Source organism: Desmodus rotundus, chromosome 2 (assembly GCF_022682495.2).
Source record: "Desmodus rotundus isolate HL8 chromosome 2, HLdesRot8A.1, whole genome shotgun sequence".
Classification (NCBI taxonomy): Eukaryota; Metazoa; Chordata; class Mammalia; order Chiroptera; family Phyllostomidae; genus Desmodus; species Desmodus rotundus.
In genome coordinates, this window is record NC_071388.1 from 102,019,124 (window position 1) to 102,040,354 (window position 21,231).

General features: G+C 50.3%; 1 protein-coding gene across 2 annotated transcripts in view; it reads right to left on the reverse strand.

Moving 5' to 3' along the window:
* The window catches only part of ITGB5 (integrin subunit beta 5), a 110,605-nt gene that overhangs the window by 37,047 nt on the left and 52,327 nt on the right, over window positions 1–21,231 (reverse strand). For both annotated transcript variants that reach the window (XM_024578147.4, XM_053918469.2), the window contains 4 exons: window positions 16,014–16,175; window positions 14,512–14,607; window positions 12,774–12,863; window positions 5,353–5,487 (listed from right to left, as the gene is read on the reverse strand). In XM_024578147.4, the coding sequence (XP_024433915.1) occupies window positions 5,353–5,487; window positions 12,774–12,863; window positions 14,512–14,607; window positions 16,014–16,175 (483 nt within the window). The remainder of the gene's footprint in view (window positions 1–5,352; window positions 5,488–12,773; window positions 12,864–14,511; window positions 14,608–16,013; window positions 16,176–21,231) is intronic.

The following is a 21,231-nucleotide window of genomic DNA, read 5'->3' on the forward strand; positions in this document are numbered from 1 at the left end:
AGTTACCAGGTGCCAAGCACCCACCTGTGCCGGGCACTGTGCAAGCATTCCCACGAGCATTTCATTTACATGCCCTGAACGGAGGCACCCTCATTCACCAGAGAGAACACAGGGCGAGTGAGCTTGGTGCTGGTCTCACAGCTGGTGAGGGGTGGCGTGTGCTCTCCTTGGCAGGCTACCTCCTGGAAGTGGGGAATGAGGCAGACGCCCAGTGTCCATATCTGGGTATAGAGGAAGAGGCGGCTCAGCTCACCGTGGGGGCTAGATGATGACCCCCAAGGGCCAGAGGCTCTGCCACACCTTCCTGCCTTGGCTCAGGATGACCTAAGCCTGCAGATGAGAGGGAGGACAGACTGCCTGACCAGAGCCACCCATCTGGACATTGAGAATACAGAGAACATCCCTGTCCTCTGAAGCTCAGAGAGAAGCTGGAACTTGCTCCGTTGCGTACTTCCCAGGGCTACCACTTTGCTACACTTGTTAACTGAAAAGCCCCTGGCCCAAAAGGCATCTGTGGGGCAGAGGGAAACAACTACAAAGGCATAACCTGGTCAGACCCAGAGGCATTTAATTACTGAAACACCGTGGGAAGTGTCCATCTCCGAACAGAACCAGCCCCAGGGGAATCTGGCCTATGTCACGGGACATAGTAACAACAGAGAGAATGAAATCTGAGTCTTGCTGATGTGTCTGTGGTTGCTGGGAGTAAATGCAGAAGCGGGGAGCCCCTGAATCAGTGCTGGCCGCTGATCACCGAGGATTTAGAACAGCTCACGCCCTGTCCACCTGGCCAGGGAGCAAGGAGGACCTGGCTGGTAAGCAGGTCCAGTAGTCTTCCTCAGTCCTGAGCATGCAGGTGGCCACCAGTGACCACAGAAAGGCTCTATTTCAGCCCCTGGCTCTCAGTCCTGCAGGCACGGAGTGCTGTAAAAAGCACTTCAGGAATGGCAAGTAAATCCGTCCAGCGACCCTTCCTTTCAGTGTCCATTTCCCTAAGGGGTCAGAAAAGACCCTGGGGAGTCTGGCAGGCATCTGGAAAGAGGCTTCTCTTCCCTGATTACTATGGCCTCCAACCGATACTGAAGGCCCCCCAGATCCTGGAGACTTCCCTTTCTCCCACTCCGAGCCGCCAGAGGAAGGTCATGGATGGAGCAGCCTCCCTCCTGCCCAGCCGCATTATTTAAACCTCATTGGGATGCTCCTGGTTCCTCAGCAGGGCTGCTGGTCTGACCACCCTTTCAAACAGGCCCCCAACCCCCACCCCAAACCCACCAAACTCAGGGCTGTGCAGATGCCAAGTCCACTAGGAGCACATTGAAACAAAGCCCCAGAGGAGGGGACAGGAACGGGACACCATGGGAAGCCCATGACAGGCTCACTGGGCCCTTTGTACTGGGCGTTAGTGCTCGCCACACAGCTGGCCACTTGCATACTGATTTGTCAAAGCTGGTCCGTGAGAAAACCGACTCCCTAGGCCAGGCCCCTCAGTCAGTCCCGGTCGGTGTTGGGATGAGGGGAGGAAAACTAGGGTAACATCTGAAACCACTGGAGAAGAAAGAGAACTCCACTGGATTTGGGGTTCTCAAAGTTTTATTTCTGTAACACTTCTCCTTGAAGACATCCCTGTTCCTCACCCCCTGCTCTTTCCTGGACAAGATCTCAGCCCAGAGAACAGAATCACAAAACCACAGCCTCTGGCTGGAAGTGATCACAGATCTCTGTCTGCCCACCCCCAGCCCTGCAGGAAGCTTCTGTTATGAGGAGGTGAGACGACCTAGCTGCCACTTGAACCCAGCTGCCCCAAGGCTGTCGCTGTCCCGCACACGTCCACACGCCAGACCCTGAGCTACCAGATGACAGTTGTTCCCGTCTGCCTCCACTACCCGCTCCTCCAGGCGAGCCCTAGCGCCCTTCCCCCTGCCATTCCGTGGCTTGTCCAAAGCCTTCCCAACCTGTGGCTCTAAAGAATGGAACCTGCCTTCCAAAGACAGCCAGACACCTTAGCTCTGCCCGGGTGTCCTACAGCACAGCCCAGGCCTGCCTCTGCGGCCCCAGCTCCCGCCACTCACCCCTCGTCCCCAGCCCACTGCCCTCAGCAGCTTTGTAATTATAAAAAGACAATGTTCTTTCACACCTTTGAAGCCTCACCTGCAGCTCTGAACATGCTATGCCCACTCATGGGACCTGCCCACCCTCCCTTTCCATGTCTGGAAAATTCTTTCTCATGCTCCAAGTCTCAGCTCCAGCAGCACCCTCTGCAATGCGGGGCCCCTCATTCCTTGGGGCTCCCTTGGTAACCTGCCCAGCTTTTATCACCACACCCATCAGCCTCCACAGGGTTAACTCGTCTGCATGTTTATTTCCTCCACCAGACTTGTCTTTGGGACAAATATCAAGAGGGAAATGCCCACACACTCAGTAGCAAGCCTGCTTGCCAAAGCCCAACTGAAACCTCTCTGGAGAAGGGCCACTTAGCCTGTGAGGAGGAACAGAAGGCTGGACTTCCTGGCCCAGGGTTAAGAAAAGCAGACTGGTCCCAGCTGGACCGGACCCTGTCCTTCAGCAAAAGGGAGGGGGGGAAAGCCCCCCAAACCTCCCTCCCAGGCCAGGCCCTGGGGGCATGTGCCTGTGCAGGGCCCCACCCTCAGATGGCCCTGTGCTTAGTTTGATGTTCTGCTGTTGTCCTCTTGAAATTCTTAATCATTTTTGAACAGGAACCCCCTATTTTCATTTTGCACTAGGCCCTGCCCCCTACTGCCTCCAGGGCCCTTAAAGAGCTCACCTTCTGTGGCCTCTCCTGGCCTGGCCCGGCCCGATGAGCAGCATTGTGTCCAAATATAACGGGCAAGTGGCCGCTATCCTGTGCCAGCCTGTCTCCACCCACTGAAAACAAACCCCCACCACCCTTGCCCGGGACCCCAGGGCCCTGAGACCAGGCCCCTGGACAGCCAGACAGCCCGGAAAGGTTGAGAGGACACAAGAAGCTAGCACAGACACCAGTTTTGAGCCACAGCTGCTTCAACAAGGCCACAGCCCTCAGACCTCAAGGGCTGTTGAGGGCCGTTGGCGTGGGAGGAGCTGTCTTCTTTCTCTACTACTACACGTGCTCTAGAAATTACCCAAATACAGCAGAGATTTTTTACTTTTGTGAAAAAATGCCACTTAAAATTGTTTTCTGTCTCTGGACAACGTATCCATACCCTAAGGTATCCCATCAAAAAACCAAAATGTGCACACCAGCATGCCGAGGGACCGCTGCAAGGCCTCACGCCCGAGGTGAGGAGGAGGAAGGAAAAGACGCAGACTCGGGCATCAGCCATCTCGCATCTGACTCTTGGGGCTTGGGTCTCGTCAGCAGGGGGACTTCTGGCAAGTGTCTCAGACGACCCCCCTCCCGGCCCCCCAGAGCCTGAGTCTCTGTCACGTAAAACAGGTAACAACGTGTCCACTGCAGGAAGTACAGCTAAGAACAGCCCCTGCCACAGTCTTGGGCGCATCGTAAATCCCCACGGATGGCGATGCATGTTATTCCCTCCACGATTAGGAGGCAGTGACTAGCGACTTGACCTCAGCGACCTTGGGCGGGTCGTCACACCCCCACATCGTGGCTGTGGGCAGCAAAGAGTACAGCACCCACCTGAGCCGCAGGGGTGCGGAAAACACATAAAGGCACTGGACAAACTGCGTGGGTTCCCTGAGTGGGGCCTAGGTCTTTGTTACCATCCACTGCTCTGAGACAAGCCCTTTGAAACAGGCCTGGCAGCAGGATCGCGGGCACCAAGAGGCCGGGTGAAGGGTGCCGGCTGGCATCAGAGCCAGAAAGCCCCGGCTTTGAACTTGCACTTTGCTACTTACTGGCTGTGGAGCCTTGGCAATTAACTAAATCTCTGTGCCTCAGTTTTTCTCATCTGTCGACACAAACGACATTATCTCCCTCACAAGGAACCAGATGGGGATACAGAGCTAAGTCACTGTCCAGCGTGTTTATGGTGCTTCCCCAAACTAACCGCATTTTCCCCTTCGGCCCGTTAGGGACCCAACATTCTTATAACGACTTTCCCTTTTTTGCTTAAGGCGGTACGAATGGGCTTCAGTCTCTGGCATCCAGAGGGAATTCTGATTTTATGCCATTGTTATCAACAGACGCCAGTTCCTTGGACCCTCCTGGTTTCTAGACAATTCATCGTGATCATTTACTTGTCACTGTCCTTTTGAAAACAGAACTGAACACGGAACTCTGATGCAGGCTCACCCACACAAAGAAGAGTGGAGCCATTCTCTGGGGTTTCAAAATACTTCTGTTAACGCAGCTTTAATTGGCAGTACTTTTTTTTTTTAAAGCAACACTTTACTCACATTGAACCTTTGAGAATTACAATTTGCTAGATCCTCCTCTTAAAAATGACTATCAAGTTCCATCTATCCTACTGATATTATCAATGAAATACAAGATATTAATCCTGATGACTTCAACCCAGCTTAGTTTTAAAAAATATTTTAAATCTTGGTTTTCTTATCTGTAAGATAATCTGTTTTCTCCAGCTCTGTGATCTTCCGGTATTTGACAAGTGGGGGTCACACGAGTTCAACGCAAGCCAGTAGCAAACGCAAACGGACAGAGACGTGCGGGACCTCAGTCAAGGCTTTCTTCCTGTTGACATTGTCGACACTCTTAGAAAGAGTGTTCGCGCGGCTACAAATCGGCCGGACTGTGCTCTTACCAACTCACGTCACCTGCCGCAGGCACGAGGACGCCGTCAGAGACTGTTAGGGGCCTTCCTGAACCCTGTGTCCTGTGTGTGTGCGGCGTAAGCTCCTTCCCCTCTGCTCCGCTGGGCCTAGTCCTCCAACTACACGGGCCCTTGTCTGGGGTTTTCACACATCGTTCTTCAGCTTTCCTGACACACTGCACCAAACATTCTACCCACAGACTTCTTCGTATTTGACAGGGGGAAAGAGTGAGGGCCAGAGTATCCAAGCACAGAGCAAGCTGTAGAAGACTAGGGATGAGGCCAGGTCTCTCAGATCCCTGCCCATACTCTGCCATCTAATCTCACGCCGGTCCAGTGAAGACAATACTCATGTAAACACCCAGGCACCTTGTTGACCTGGGGAAGACTGAGAGGGCAACGCACTGACGTCTGCTTGCTCCCTGGGGCTTTCTGACAAGTCCACTGGCACCTGGAAGGCACGACACAGAGCAGGCTTTGGGAAGTCCGCCAGGCTGCTAAGGTGGAAGACAGAATAAAAACTACTAAAGGACTCTAGTAAGTTACAAAAGTTATCAGAAGCCAAAGAATGATGGCCAGGGCTGACAGGTGCCACATAAACAGAGACGGGGTGAGGACTTACCGTGTCCCCAATCTTCAGGCCCTCACACTTCCTCTGATCCGGGTAGGACACACCATCCTGGCAGGTGGCAGTGAAGAAGAGGTTAAGGTCTTCCGGCTGATCCCAGACTGACAGCTCCACCTTGGACCGGATGCTCTGAACAGAGAGAGAAGATGAGGCTCAAAACACCAGTACACGCTGCAGCCAAGATGCCGTCCACAGCGGTTCTCTGACGCTCATGTGGCTTCCTCTCGCACGGGTGTCTCAAGCCAGGGAAAGAGCCAGCCAGGGGGCTTGTTTCAGTGCCCCTTCCTCACCCCCTTCCTTTGTCCCACCCCCACACACGCCCATCTTGCTAGTAACTGGCCTGAGGTCTCCCTCCCGGAGCTTGGAGATGTCGATAATGGTCCACCTGCCATGTGATGTTATTATCTGCCAGTCACCTCGCATCCCACCCTCAGGCTCAGACACACAGCTCCTCGAATGTTGCCCTATGCTCTCCAGACTTAGGTCCTTTACACATGGAATAGTGTCTCTTTGCTCGACGGCCCTTCTCTCTCCCCTGGCCAGCTCCTTATCATCCTGCAAGAAATCAATCCAGCAGGCCATTTCTCCAGGAGCGCACCCCATTGTTCTTCACCCACACCCTTCCCCCACCAGATGAGATCCACCTGGGTGAGGCTGAACTACATTATCAGAGAGCAACATCTTTTGCGTGGATTATGTTCTCAAGACAGCGAATGAAATGAAAATCAAGCCAAAATTTCCCATGAGAACAGAAAAAAATAAAAGACTGAACACATCAGTGTCAGAAAGGACGTGGAGCAACTGAGGCCCTCATATGCCGCTGGTGCAGCTGCAGCTGGCACGACCCTCGAGAAAACATCAGGCAGCACCTGCTAAAGCTCAGGCCAACCGCAGACCTACCGGTCTGCCAAGGATCCTACGCGACAGAGCTGTGTCCCAACCAGAAGACGTGCACGGGGATGCCTATAGCAACTGTCCACAGCTACCCAAACGCCTGTCGAGAGTAGCACAGGGTTTACTGTTAAACTGTGGTCTGTTCACAGAATACCACACAGTAATGAGAATGAACGAAATGTGGCATGTCACAATATAGATGAATCTCATAAATACAGCAAGGCCCAAAAGAAGCCAAAAAGGCATATGTACTATATGATTCTATGTGTATGAAAGTCAAAACTGGCAAAAATAATGGGTACCCTTAGGGACAGCGTGGAGGAGGACGCACAAGGACTACCAGATGCAACTAGCATCACTGAGGCACTGGATGCTCAGGTGCATTCAATTTGTGAAAAGTCTGAACAATTTTCTTTGTGTGTGTGTTAGTTTAAAAAATTGCTATTGAAAATCTCTGAGGAGGACGCGCTTTGGAGGCTGAATGCAAATAAAGTAATTGGCTTATATGTAGGGGGCATATCTTACCCCCCAGAATTTTTTGTACACTAGGACACCCAACATAGCAGGATGTACACACTCCAAGAGGCTTGTGGACACACGGAACCCAAGACCGACTGAGGAGTTGTCTGACTCCCCGGGAGCACTGAACAGAACAGCAGGCGCGACTGCCTCCTGCTCTCATGTGGCTTCTTTCTTTTTTCTTTTTTTGCTGAGCATGTAGTATTAAACTTGTATAAGTTAAATATGCAGTTTTCCTAACAAATTAACAGCTGGTAAAAATATTCCTACAAAAAAGTCTCTCCCTTTGTAACAAATTGTGTAAGCGCTTCTACAACTCTAAAAATACTCTCTCTTAAATCCACTTCCTCTTGTAAGTGCCAGCCTCAACTGGCAAAGGCTTGTGCGCACACCACTCCACACACAGCACTTCCCTGCTGGACGTGATTAGCTATTTACAAATCTGTTTTCCCACTGAGCTGTGAATCCAAGGGCCATATTAAATTTCTGTCTAGGACTGAGCACAGCCTGTTGTTGAATACAGGGAAGGATGGAGACTTTAATAGCTACACAAAGGAGCTCAGAACTGGTGGAAGAAACTTAAATGAAGTTATTTTTGAAACAGCAAATAACTTTTAAAAATTTGTAATCGTGAGTAAATATGAGGATGAGGCAAAACTGCATGTCATTAAAGGGCTAGGTGGACTGGAGCTTTGTAAAGTGTCAGTAGGGAAGAGTCACGTGAAATATGGGCCTGTGGTTCACAAACAGGGTCACGAAGATCCTGAAGATCACTAACCTGGACGCCTCCACGGAGAACTAGGTAGAGGGAGGGGAAGCGCCCTGGGCACTGCCACTCCCATTCTATGAATCAGCAACCATAATGGATGGAAACTGAATTCTATGTTCTACTCCGGCCATAAGCCCCCAAAGCCTTGTGTTTTGATCTGAAATTTGTATTATTCCTGCTCCCTACACACTCTCTCAAATCAGAAACTCTCAAGATGTTAGAGGCATAGGAATGATGGAGATTATTTAGTTCAAACCTCTCATGTTATGGAGACAGGAAGCCAAAGAAAAGGCCTCCTCCAAGGTCATTATCAGCTGAAGCCAAAGAAAAGAACTCATCCAAGGTCATCCAGCTGCCAGAGGCAGGCAGGCAGGACCAGGTCCAGGCCTTCTGATCCCCCCACAGTGCTCTCCGAAATCACTACACCCAATGCTCCTTTCTTTGAAAACTGGCTCTGACTTGGAAGAGTGTGGGCGTGCAGGCTGTATTCTGCTTGTTAGGGCCAGTCTGCCCTAAAGGACCATGAGATCCCAGAGGGCAGGACTGTGTTCTGTTCACTGTTTTATTCCCAGGGTCTACCACGACGCCTGCCACAGCCATGAGTACACATTTGCTGAATGAATGAGTGCGTGCGTGCGTGAGTGAGTGAATGAATAGAAGACAAGATACAGTGGAGGACCAGAGCCATGGACGATGCAGTTATTTCACATGAAGACTCATCTGTGACTCCCACCAGCTTTGCCTGTGAAGGGTGATTCCTTACTCCTCGTCCTAGGACAATGAGACAACGTCAAGGATGTCAGAAGTGTGGAGGCTATTAAATACTCAGTCGGGCTAGGTCACATCTGCAATTGCTTTAAGTCAGGCAGCTGTGATGTGGGTGGGAGCAGACTTTATGGCAACAACAAAAAGAGAAACATGTGCTCAGTGAGGAGAAACATATACCGTGGCCTCTGATGTCACCCTCCACATGCAATTCCAGTGGTTCCCAGCTCACTCTGCTCTTTCCCACTCTGGAAAGAGGCTGCGGTGATTGCTCCTGAGTCCCACCCTCCCCTTCCACAGTGAGCCGTGATGCTGGTGCTGTGTGTGTGCAGCCAGCCCTCCCCTCACTCCCCAGCGCTGGAAGAGACCCTATCCCAACACCGACTACACAGCCAGGCTCCACACGGCTCAACGCCATCGGGAGCATTTGGTGATCTCCCACAGTGAAGAAATTTGGCACTACAAGAATACATTTATAAATCAAAGCCCAGAGTCGAAGGCTCCTCACCGTGAAAGCTGCATATGACAGACTCAATTCTGCAAGATATTAAATCAAGCACACCCGTTCCATTTTGCTCCATCTTCAGCGGGGCTCAATACCACAGCTATTTCATCTGTTACAGATGTTCCAACCAGAATCTTTTCCTAAGGTCCCCAAGACGGTTTGTCAGCAACTCTCGGAGGAAGGTAAAAGTCAACACCCACACTTAGTCACGTGTCATGTGCCTCACCTGAACTCCACCGCACACCACTGAGAGGGCAAGGCGACACAGAAACGCGCAGTCCGGTCAGAGCTGCGCTTGTGCCCTGGTGGGGCCGAGGAGCAGGGGAAAGGGTAATTGGGGCCAACCCGAGCCTCCAGTGCAGGCAAACGCTCACACCACACCCACAGCCACAGCCCCACAACACACCCCTGCCACGCACACCCCACACCCTAGACACTACACACACCACACCAGAGGCCGGTGCTAGGCTCAAATCCAGGAGAAGTGCTAAGGGCTGAAGTCCAGCCTGGGCCTTCCCATTTGCCAGAAATGCTGGCGACCAGGGAAACAGGCACTAATCAATGCCAAGCACCAACTCACCCCCAGCACGGGCTTCCACCCACTAGGCTTTGCTCCAAATACCCTGCCATTTCGCATTTCTTTAATATATTACTTTAAACTTCCACTCAAGTGGGGGGGCAGAAGTAGGCAAACATCAGAGATCCCACCCCTTTGAGCGATGGATATGTTCAGTACCTTGATGGTGGTGATAGTTTTGCAGGTATGTACACGAGTTGGAACTTAAATTGTACACTTTCTATCTGTACAGTTTATTACATGTTAATTTTCTCCCAATAAAGCTATTTTAATATTTTCCAATGCATGTAAACAGTCATTGTTGATAGGATTCCAGAATTGCCCATCTTTAAAAAGTTGAGTTTCATACGTTCGTAAGTTATATGTCCCATTTCCTATTGTGTTCTCTCATAGGAGCCAGTTTAACCTGAGTCAAGTTACAGTGCTAGGTTCCCACAATTCCTCAGGGGACTCATCCCAGGCTGCAAGTGCGGCTCGGCCCTGCCCGACTCCTCAGCAGCAGGGAGGGCTCCCCACTCCTCTCCTGTCCTCCGCCGACCACACAGACAGAGCATGTTTCCTGACTTATTTACCATGGATCCTGCTCAGAGTCAATGCAATGTACCTCAGAGAAAGAACACCACTGAGCACTTGAGAGTCCCACCCAGGGAACCAACACCACCTCATGCTCCCCAGTTTTTAGCAGCCCTACTCACAAGTATGGACGTGCAGAGCCACACAGCCCTACAATGCTAACTGAGCAGAATGCTTTTTCATTTCTGGAGAACACGACCCAGCCAGTTTTGCAGAACTGAGTGACACTGTGCCCTACTTCACGGAAGCTGCGAGGAACAGAGAGCCTGAGCCTTCACCAGGAAATGATCCTGGGAAGGATCTAGGTCTGTCATCCACCCGCAGGGGTCTGGACTCAGGAACTGAGGGTGGAAATGCTGGGAGATGGCTCCTCCCCAGACACTCAGAAGAACACCCTCACTCCACCCAGAGCTTGAGATGTGGTTGCTCTTCAGCCATTTCTCCTTCACAGGCCCTGGCTCAGCAGAGGCCAGCTGCGGTCACCCTGCCACGGAGAGCAGGTCCAGCAGCAGCCCACCTCCTAACTCAGACCCCCAGACCCCCAGAGGATGGGGAGAACCACCCAGGCCAGGGGTCTGGCTCTCGTTTTGACTTCAGTTCAGTGTCTAGAGCTTGTGTCCAAAGGCCCACAGTGATGCGTGGCCCTCGGAAAGGGGGCTACACTCAGCAGGCTGGGCCCCTCCCTTGCACACGCACTCTCTTCGCAAACACTCTGTCAGTATGTTATGCTTCTACCCTCTGTGGAAATCTCAAAGTCACTAAGTGTAAAACTAACCAGAAATTCTATCTTCCTGGTTCTGGGTTCTGGGTGGCCAGTGGATCTGGCAAAGATTTAGAGGTCAGAGATCAGAACAGAGGACGGTAGCAAGCAGGGCGTAGTGTAGGAGAGGAGAAAGAAGTCAGAAGTTTCTCTCAGGAGGGAGTTTGGGAGCCAGGAAGAATTGTGAAGAGGACCTTAACTGTAACAGGAGGTGGGGGAGGGAAGAAAACCTAGCCACAAATCCCTACTGCTCCCGACTCGCACCAAAGCTCCAGGAGACCAAGAGAGGGCCAGCCACCTGCCATGCTCCAGCGCTCCCCCAGTGGCCCGACGGCACTACCTATAGCTCCTGGTCTAGCTGAGCAATATCTTGTCACTAAAAAAGGGCCCCATCAGTAGGTGGAAAAAGTCAACACTGGAAAAAGGCTGAGTTCCAAATACTCATTTGTAAATCTGTCGTGGTTGGGAAAGGTGGTTTCTCTCATACACATGTGATACCACAGTGGTTAACTGGGCTGCCAGGTTAGCCCACAAAGTCTACTTTGCGTAAGTCTAGGACGCATACTGCTACTTGAACTGTACTTACTCTACGTGGAACTTTGTCTTAACAGGAACATACACTCTGAATTCTATCTGGGAGCTACCTGGCGCTATCAAGGGCAAGGTGGGCACTGGGGTCTACAGCCATCCTGGGGCTAGGCAGGGAGAGGGCAGCTGAGAGTCCGTTCATACCTCCCAGCACAAGCACAATGTGCTTGCCTTTCTCCTGGAAAAAAAAAAAGCAAGGTCTGAGTGAAACACTTCTAGGGACTGAGAACTGGGGTAGCCAGTCAGAGAAAGACGAGTACCATATGATTTCACTCATAAGTGGAATGAACTAACAAGCAAACTGGAGAGAGTCTGACAAGACAGAGACTAGGAGGACAGCTGTTGGGAGTGGGGGGCTGATGAAGGGAGTGGAGGGGTTGAGCAAAAAAGAAAAAGAGAAAAAACTCATAGATTGGTGGGGGAGGTGGAAGAGGGCGATGGACAGAGAGCCGACTTGGGGAGGTGAGCACACAACACAGTGCACCGATGACCTGGTGTAGAACTGTGCAGCTGAAAACTACGCAATGTTGTTAACCAGTGTCACCCCAATAAATTCAATTAAAGAGAAAATAAAAATTAAAAAAATAAAAACTGAAAATGTTATGGTGACAGGTGTGGGTCAGTTACACACCTTTTTATTCCAGATTGACAGCAGTAACTAAATTAAACCATTCATCCGAAAGGAAGAACAGATTTCAAATCACATGGCCTCCCACAAAAAATAATAAAACATAACAAGAACTGAGGTGAAAGAGAGTAAAAAGGAAAGAGCTTGGCACCACAGACACCAGCCTGGAGTGTGGAGGTGACTCCCAAGCCAGGTCTGAGAATGCTGCACGGACGACAAAGTAGAGCCACGGTAACGTGGTGACTGGGTACAGCACAGAAACTTCACAGGCCCACTGAGGCTCCCTTTGATAACAGTCAGACCCTGAGTGTGCAGGCAAAAGACCTGCTGCTGATTCTTAGTGTTTCTACCCCATTTCAGTCTGCAGCTCTATGCGAAGCTCCACGAGCCTGGGGAATTCCAACCACCCTGCCATGGTGAGGTGATATCAGTGTGCATGCTTCTGCTGTCTACCCCCAGGGGGCACAGCAGCAGGATCATCTAGGCAACGGGGTGAATGGACAGCATCTGTACCCACTCATGCGAGGTGATCCGATGCGACCCGGGTTATCACGCAGTCAGAACCCAAGCATGGTCAGAGGCCACAGGCCTGAGTCTGACTGAGCAGTCACAGCTCACAGGGGTCAGCTTATAAGGAGAGGCAAGTTGGCAGAGTGAGGGGAGAGGGATGTACCAAACAGGATAGCCCTCTCCATCCCGAACCTGAGCAAAGGAGAAAGGCACCAACTCAAGAGGCAACAGTCAGCAAGCAGAGCCAAGCACGCCAGCACGGTGCGCTGCCCACCTGAGTCCAGGCAAGCTCCCAAAGCCTCAGTGGGGAAGAAACTGATGACTTACATTGTACGCGTTGATAATCAGTTGAATAATATTTTTGGAGTCTCCATGTAAAATCTCGACCGTTGTTCCAGGTATCAGGGTTGTAAAATTCTTGGGGGAAGAAGAAGAAATAAGAAATAAGCCCATCTGCCCTTTCATACCACCAGAGCGAACCCTGCTCTCTGGACAGAAAAAGGCCCCCACGTTAGTCTGCCACGCCGTCACACCACAAAGCGGAGAGGCTGTCACAAGGCACGGCGAGAAGAACCGGCACCGGGGAACAGAGTTACTGCCTAGGCTGTGCAGCGTCTGTCCTCGGAGCTCTGGGTCTGCTCCTCAAGGACAATGCCCTGCTCCTTCTCAGAGGCCCCGCCCCTCCAGCATGTAACGGACAGCTCCGCGTGTCCATCCTCCAAGGTCAGCATGTTCTGCCACATTTCCTGCCACGTCTCCCCTCGTCCACCTAGGTATTCCCAGGGTCACTTCAAGGGTGCCCTCAATCTGCTCAGCAGAGGTGAAAGGGGAGACTTTCCAAGGGGCTCCCATGCAGCCTCTTTTCCTAATAAGGAACGGAGATGGGAATGGTGCCCTCTGGGTGAAGTCCTACAACAAAGCAGGCAGCCTTGAAGTACTTGCCTTTCCTCTTTCAGTTGTATTAACACCTGAGTACGTCACTTATTAAAGTGACAGAAACATCTGGAAGCACCCACCACCACCATCAGCCCACCTTGGACTCCTCCCTGAGCAGTGTCCCTAAGTAAGGCTGGCTTAAGCCAAGGTGGCCTCTTCCGTCCTGTGCATCTGGAAGCATGCTAGCACAGTCTGTGCAACTGACCCCTCGAAAAACGTTATTTGTAAATGGGTGTTTTATCCTGCCATATTCCACAAAAACAGGAAAAAAACCCTTCTTCCCTCATTTTCATCTTCTCAAATTGACTCAGACTAAAAGAAGATCAAGAACTCAAGAACACATCAGTGGCATTTTATCAGTACTAATCTCAGGCAGGAACAGCAGAAAAACATAATTAGATAAAGGCTCTTTGTGGGTATTTAGAGCGGAAAGGAGAGGGGCCAGGACTGGCTGTCTGGAGGTGGGATGGAGTTCCCATAACCTCTCATTCCAGTGATGTCAGAGACGAGCTGGGCTTTACATTTAGCTTACTCGAGCTCTCCCGGAGCGACGTGACTTGTGTGATTGCGGGAAAGAGCATGTTCGCGAGGGAGTTTATGGTAATGGTCCACGGGATGACCCACAAATAGACTCAGAACAGATTCATACAGACTTCTCCGTGCACTTGAGACACTTATTGTTTTCTCTGGGAACTCCTGTCCCAGGCCAGCCCCCGGTCTCCTGCACTCTGTGGGCAAGGCAGAAAAACTCCGGAATACTGGAATTAGTGGCACAGCCTGCCTCCATGCCTAAGTTTTGTCTGTGTGCATTTCCATTTTATGTTGTCCTTCCGCAGGACCGTGTGTCCGGTGTGTTTCCAGTACATCATCCGAAAAGTGGGAATTCGTATTTCCAAAGTTTTTCTCAAGATTAAATTAGATACCATACGTTTAAATTCCTCGTAAGGGTACGTGCGCTGCTAGGTGAATTCCTTAACGCTATTATTTTCCACTAGATCAAGACAGGGCTGTAATCCCCCCCACAGAGCAGGGCTGTTACCATTCGTCGCCCCACATTCTAGTCTCCCATTCACCTCAGGGTCAGCAAGGCCCCAGAACCAGCACACCAGCTCCCCCGCCCCACGTGTACCTTGTAGAGCATGTAATGGTTTTTCGTCACTGCAAAGATGAGGTTGATGTTGTTCTCTGCCAACTTCTCTCCAAGCAAGGCAAGGGATGGATAGTCCTAGGGCCAATGCAAAAGTGGAAGCTGTAACCTTTCTAACAGGCTGAGATACTACCAGGCTCCAACATGCACTCGGTAACGCGTCCCTTGCCGTGAACAGCTCCTTCCCCTGGCAGCCCCTTAATCACAAAGTCCCATGGGCAGGTTCCCCTGAGGAAGTGTCTTTCCTGGTCCCTCCAGGGAAAGACCCTCCAGCACCACCATCCAGAAGGGAGAAGCGATAAATGGAGGGCTCTGTCACCTGGTCTAGGTTTCTGCCCTTGCGGCAGGGATGGGGCAGAGTCGGGGGGCCCCACAGTGAATAGCCACCACGCCCTCCCATCGGTCGTCAGCACCTGTTATTTTTCCTGTTCCTTAAGACCTTCCCTCCAGATCTCCTTGCCTCATTTTCCTTTTCTTGTCCTACGTCTAATGACTGGGCCTGCCACTGCCCCCTACATGTCCTGTGAAGCCCTGCTCGTGGCTCAGAATGGGCAGAAGAGGCTCCTGGCCTCTGGGCTGAATGTTGGACCGAGGAGGGCATGGGGCACAGGCAGGGAGGGAGGGAGGGAGGAGGCCGAGGGGCACTTTAACAATGCCCTGAAGGGCTTTACGGGCTGGTGATGGGTGCAGGGGCCCATCTCAGTTTTACGATTGTCAGGTTGTACAGTTACAGTCCTTTTTCCAGACTCCACTCTTCTTGGAAAATGCAGAAAGCTTGGAGACTGGCCATCTCTTGAAACTGGAGAAAATGAGCTTGTCCAGAAAAGAACATTAGAAAGAATTCCTCTCTAGCCAGACACCGGAATGGATTTGGGAAGGAAGATGGTACAGATTAATTTTTTAAATTGGATAGTGTGACAGGAGCTTGGTAATTGTTGGGTCTGGGTGACGGGAATGTAGGAATTCGTTTCCCTGGCCCATCTATTGCTCATTTGATATGTCTGAGGTGGCTGCCCATTCCATGCAGGACACATTCGGCCCCCTTCGGACACTGACGGGGCCCCGTGCCTCAGGGAGCCCGTCTCCAGAAGTCACGAAGTTTTGCCTCAGCTTGGCTTGCCCTGCAACTTCTATCCCAGTTTTGATCTCTGAAGGAACACGGTGGCCCCCCCTGTAAGACTGCCTCTCCCCTTCGGGACTTACCCTGTCTCCCAGATCACCCCTGAGTGGAACCCTCAGTGGAACACTCCCATTTAGACGCACAACGGCAGAAGGATGTGCCAGCGACAGAAATCCCTCAGCAACGTTCCAAGTCAATGAGTCTGGGAAGCCCAGCTGGAGAAGATGGGATAACGAAACCCAATCCCCCAAATGGCTGGGAAAGTCAGTGAGCAGAGGCCAGACGAGGATTTCAGCGCCAGTGAACCCCTGGGCCACGGGCCGGGTCACGGGGCAGCGCTGGGTCCCGGCCCTCACCCCCTCACCATTTGGCTGGACGCGGTGTACTCGTTGGCCTCGTTCAGGTGGCACTGGCCATCGTGCGGCTGCACCAGGCCCCCTAGTTTTCCGTCGAGTGCGATGTGGGGCACGTCGTCTGTCGTGAAGACCAGCAAGTGCAAGGCATCCTTTCGCCAGCCAATCTTCCCCTGAGGAACAGAGGGCTGATGAGTGCAAAGCCTTTCTGGGCACTGCCCAAGCCTGCCCAGTGCTTCGGACAAGGCCCTGGCTCATCTCCAGGGGTCATGGTGTGAACGAGGAGCATTCCCCCATGTACCTGGGGACCCACGTAAAACCACTGGAGAGGAATCCCACAGAGCTCAGAAGACACCAGCCTGGGCCAGAGAGCCCTAAATGCACAGGGAGATTCCCCTGGCTTGGCTCATACAGGCCTCAGTGCCTGGAACGTCCCCTGCAGCCCATCACAGTCTCCCCCAGCTCCTTTCAGTTTACACCCGGGGCTGCTTCCCCTTCCAGCCTCCCCTATTACTCCATCCAGAACAGCCTTTATCCCACCCCGACCTCTCACAACACGAGTGGGCTGGCCTGTCGAGGATGATGGGTAAGTGAACACTTCAGGCCCCAAACTAGACTGAGTTGCTTAGAATGGATCACTCACATGATCCACAGCCAGATTTGTCTTTCAAGGACAGTCAAATTGGCCATTCATGCTGGCAGGTGTAAACCACTCCCATCATTAATCGAACCACTTTGGCGCTTTAGTTCAAGCAGAGAAGCTCTTTTCTCTTTACGGCTTCACTGCAGGAAATGTACCCACTCTTCAGCGGGAGGCACAGCTAAATACCATCTGCTTCGCGATGGAAGGGCTGTTTCATATTCAGCCACTGTGGCCCCAACACTGCACTAGGAGCAGCTAGACCCTGATACGGAGCAACAGAAAGAGATATGGTTGCATCTTATGAACAGTGAAAGGACATCCCAAAACACGCTGGCAGCGGGCGACCCTATGAAGGGCTTAAACATTGTTGGGAGCCGTCGACACGCATGCACAATGGACATTGAAATCAAGGACGTTTTCCTACGGCAGACGAGGGACCGAGGGCTTCCTCCGCTCTTCCTATCACCATAATAATCAGTAAAACAGCCTTCACAAGCTGTGATGTTTTCTCATTTGCTCCGAAAGCAGCATGGAAATTTTTTGAAAAATTACAGAAAGAGTAACATGAGGGGCAAAGGGGCTTGAAAAGAGGCCAATAAGGACTGACAGCCAGGAGGCCTGCCGTGAGGAAGGGCCTTAACCCTTCAGGGAATCCGGTTCCATTCCGTGACTCTCAGCATTCACCCCAGGTACAATGAAGGGCCTCCTGCTGTGTGCCAGGCAGGCCCCAGTGAAGGCACTGAGTCTTGGCAAAGATTTCTTAGACAAGACAGTTCTTAGGATTAAAAAAAAGTGATGAACTGGACTTCACCAAACTCGTTATGTGTATATTAAAGAACTTACAGTCACATGGATGTGCTAACGAAGGTAAATACAATGGCGACGGCAACTGGGAGAAACGGGGCAGGCGAGGACTTCCAGGGTGCATGAGACTCAACCCGAGCTGGAAGGGTGAGGAAGACCCTTCAAGAAAGCTGGAAGAAGAAATAAGGCAGAAGGGGGGAGCGCTGGGTGGTCACCTAAGCACTAGCACAGACAAAATGAGGAGGCTGGGCACATTTGGGGGGACCTGGAGTAAGAAACCTAGACAGTCCCTTACAGCAATAAAATGCCGAGCCACAACATAACTAATGTATGGTGTTAGTTTAGACAGTGGTTCCCACCGGTGGCAGGACTGGGGTAAGCGGGGAGGGGGCGGAGCAAAGGAAGAGGTCACGAGGAGGTTCTGGGTCATTGGTAATGTTCTGTTTCTTGACCTGGTATTTCCACCTTGTGAAAACTTACTGAAGTGCCTTCTTATGTGAAGTTTTCTATATGTACATTATATTTTGATAAACAGCTTAGAACTTTAAAAAAAATAAGCAATAATTATAATCCATGAAGTGTGTGTGGGGGGGGGGGCGGTGAAATGCATGGGAGATAAAACGTAATCAAGAGAGTATAAACCAGCAAAGTTTTTGCAGGAAAAATGTGGCTTTCTTATCCAGCAGGGCAAGGTAATGTGCTAAACACAACATAAATGCTTTATTTTTAAAAGTATATTTTATTACGCTATTACAGTTGTTCCATTTTTCCCCCCCTTTATTCCCCTCTGCCCTGCACCACCCCCCACCAGCATTCCCCACCCTTAGTTCATGTCCATGGGTCATACATATAAATTCTTTGGCTTCTCCTTTTTTTATACTATTCTTAACCTCCCTCTGTCTATTTTGTACCTACCATTTATGCTTCTTATTCCCTGTACCATTTCCTCCACTCTTCCCCCTACCTGCTGATAACCCTCCATGTGACCTCCATTTTTGTGGTTCTGTTCCTGTTCTAGTTGTTTGGTTAATTTATTTTTGGTTTTGTATTTTTTTTAGGTTCAGTTGTTGATAGCTGTGAGTTTGTTGTCATTTTACTGTTTATAGTTTTGATCTTCTTCTTTTTCTTAGATAAGTCCCTTTAACATTTCATGTAATAAGGGTTTGGTGATGATGAACTCCTTTAACTTGACCTTATCTGGGAAGCACTTTATCTGCCCGTCCATTCTAAAGGACAGGTGCAAATCATTCTAAATGATTATCCAGCTCTGCTTATACACGGTCGATTCAGCAGAAGGTACTGGATCAGCTAGACATCCATAAGCAAGCAAATGCTCAACCTATGTATCTCACTAAGTAGAAGAATTAACTCAAAGCAGGCCAGAGGCCCAGGACTATGAAACTTCTGAAGAAAACTTTTGTGCCCTTTTTAGGTAAATAGTTCTTAGATAAGACAGTTCACTGGATTAAAAAATGGATGAATTGGGCTTCAACAAAATTAGAAACATCTGCTCTTTGACAGATAACATTAAGAAAATGAAATGACAAGGCAAACATTAGGAGAAAATATTTGCAAAAAAAAAAACCCCCACAAAGGACTTGTGTCAAAAATACATAAAACTCTCACAGGTGAGTAATAACAAATAATTGAAATAAAGAGATAGAGACTTGAACAGACATTTCACCAAAGAAGAGATACAAATGGAAATACGCCCACGCAAGGACCCTCCGCATCATCAGTCACGAAGCAAAGCCCATTAAAACCACAACAAGCGAGCCATTAGGTAGCAACTCCAAGGACAAACCCACCACCCTGACGATACCAAGTGATGGTGAGGACGTGGAACAACGGAACTCTCATAATTGCCGGGGAGAACCACAAAATGAATTCTTATGAAGTCCAATACATACTCATCATCAACCCAGCGATCCCACTCTTTGGTATTTACCCAAGAGAAGTGAGAACTTACGCAAACTCCGTGTGAGTACTACAGCAGCTGCTCGTAATGACCCAAAACAGGAAAAGCCAAACGTCCATCAAACGGTGCACAGACAGGCACACTGTGGTGCAGTGGGGTCCCCCCAGGAATAAGAGACAAACTACTGACACACAAGTTGCATGAATCTCAAAGGCATTACGTTAAGTGAAAAATGCCTGACTGAAAAGGCAACTTACTAGTTCCATTCATGTGATATTCAGGGACAGATGGGGAGGGAGGGACAGAACACAGACAGGCAGCCGCGAACATCTGCGGGTAAAGGGAAGGTGGACGAAGGGGGCCCTGGGAAACGCTGGTGGTGGGAATGATCTATGTGTTAATTGCGGGGGCAGCTGTAAGACTTTACACCTGAAAAGGGTGAGTTTTACTCTGCAAATTATCCCTCAATAATCCTGACTTAAAAACAAAAAAACTTACTGACTCAGTAACTGACTTCAGGGGGCTCTGCCAGAAGTATTCTGGAAAATGCACAGCAGTATTTTTACTGATAGTGACAGAACAGAAACGATGTGAATATCCTATTCTTCGGGAGCAGTTAAGTAAATGGAGAGCACGCCTCTACGGCCACCAGAAGTCGCGTGTGACCACGCGGCACACAAGGCGGAAACACAGCACTGCCACCGCAAACCACCTCAGAAACAAGCACCGCCTTCTCCTAAAAAGACAGACCGACCGAGACAAAATACACCATAATGGGGCTGGGGTTGAGATTATGGGCGATCTCCTTCTCTTTTTTCCAAATTGTCGTGATAAGTAAGCACCACTTTTACAAGACTGGGCTCTGACTGCTGGCTCCGTCATTTAACTGTTTTGGCGTCCTTTTCTTCCGTGCCAGCTTCTCAGGGGACTTACGGGGACCTACAGGGGGGTGGCAGCGAGGGGACAGAATGTGGAACCTGGGGGCCTGAAGATGAGCACGCGACTTTTGCTGCTGGCCCTAAGTATCTGTGTAGCTTTGACTGAATTACTTAACACCTCAAAGCGTTTTGCTTGTCAGTAAAATAGGAATAGTGATACCCAGCATTTGTTGACCACCTCCATCATTCCATGTAACCTTCACTGCCACCCTCACGAAGGAGGTGCCATATGTATTGCCCCCTTGTAGGTGAGAACAGAGACATTAAGAACTAGCCCAAGCTCACTGCATTAGTAAGGAGCCAAGAAGCCACATTCAGGTCACTCGTCTCGTACCCACAAAGCTGAACTACGCAGTCCTACAGGGAGAGAGGAAGGGGTGTGTGAGTAATGAATGTGGTAATTCATGGAAGTACACGGTAGGCTCTCAACAAACGGCTGCCTGAGCCTAAGTAAATGCTTGTTGAATCTGAAGGCTGAATCCGAAACGGAAATAGCTCCACCAATGAACAGTGTCATTGCATAACAATAATAATTCTGTTTTCTCTGAGTGGACCCTTGTTATATAAGTGACGTTAACAAACTTGGCCCAGAGGTTGAGCTGCAGAGAATGAGTCAGGACAGGCTTATTTATTCACCCAGGCGTTGGGACTTGGAGATTTTACAAGTGGTGACTCCACAAAGAATTTATATTCAAAATAATTTTCCTACTGTCTGCCTGGTCAGCAAAGCTGTCTGTTTTGAAGTCTTAAGTTTTGTATTCCATGTCTGGGGCAGAGGGCAATAGTGGGAAAATGAATTATTTTTTATCAAAAAAAAAAAAAAAAAGTATAGCACCGGGACCAGAGTGTGTGAGCTGCGGAACAGAAGAAGCTGAGCTCAAATCTCTGTTTTGCTCTAACTCCGAGACCCAGGGCCCGCCACCTGG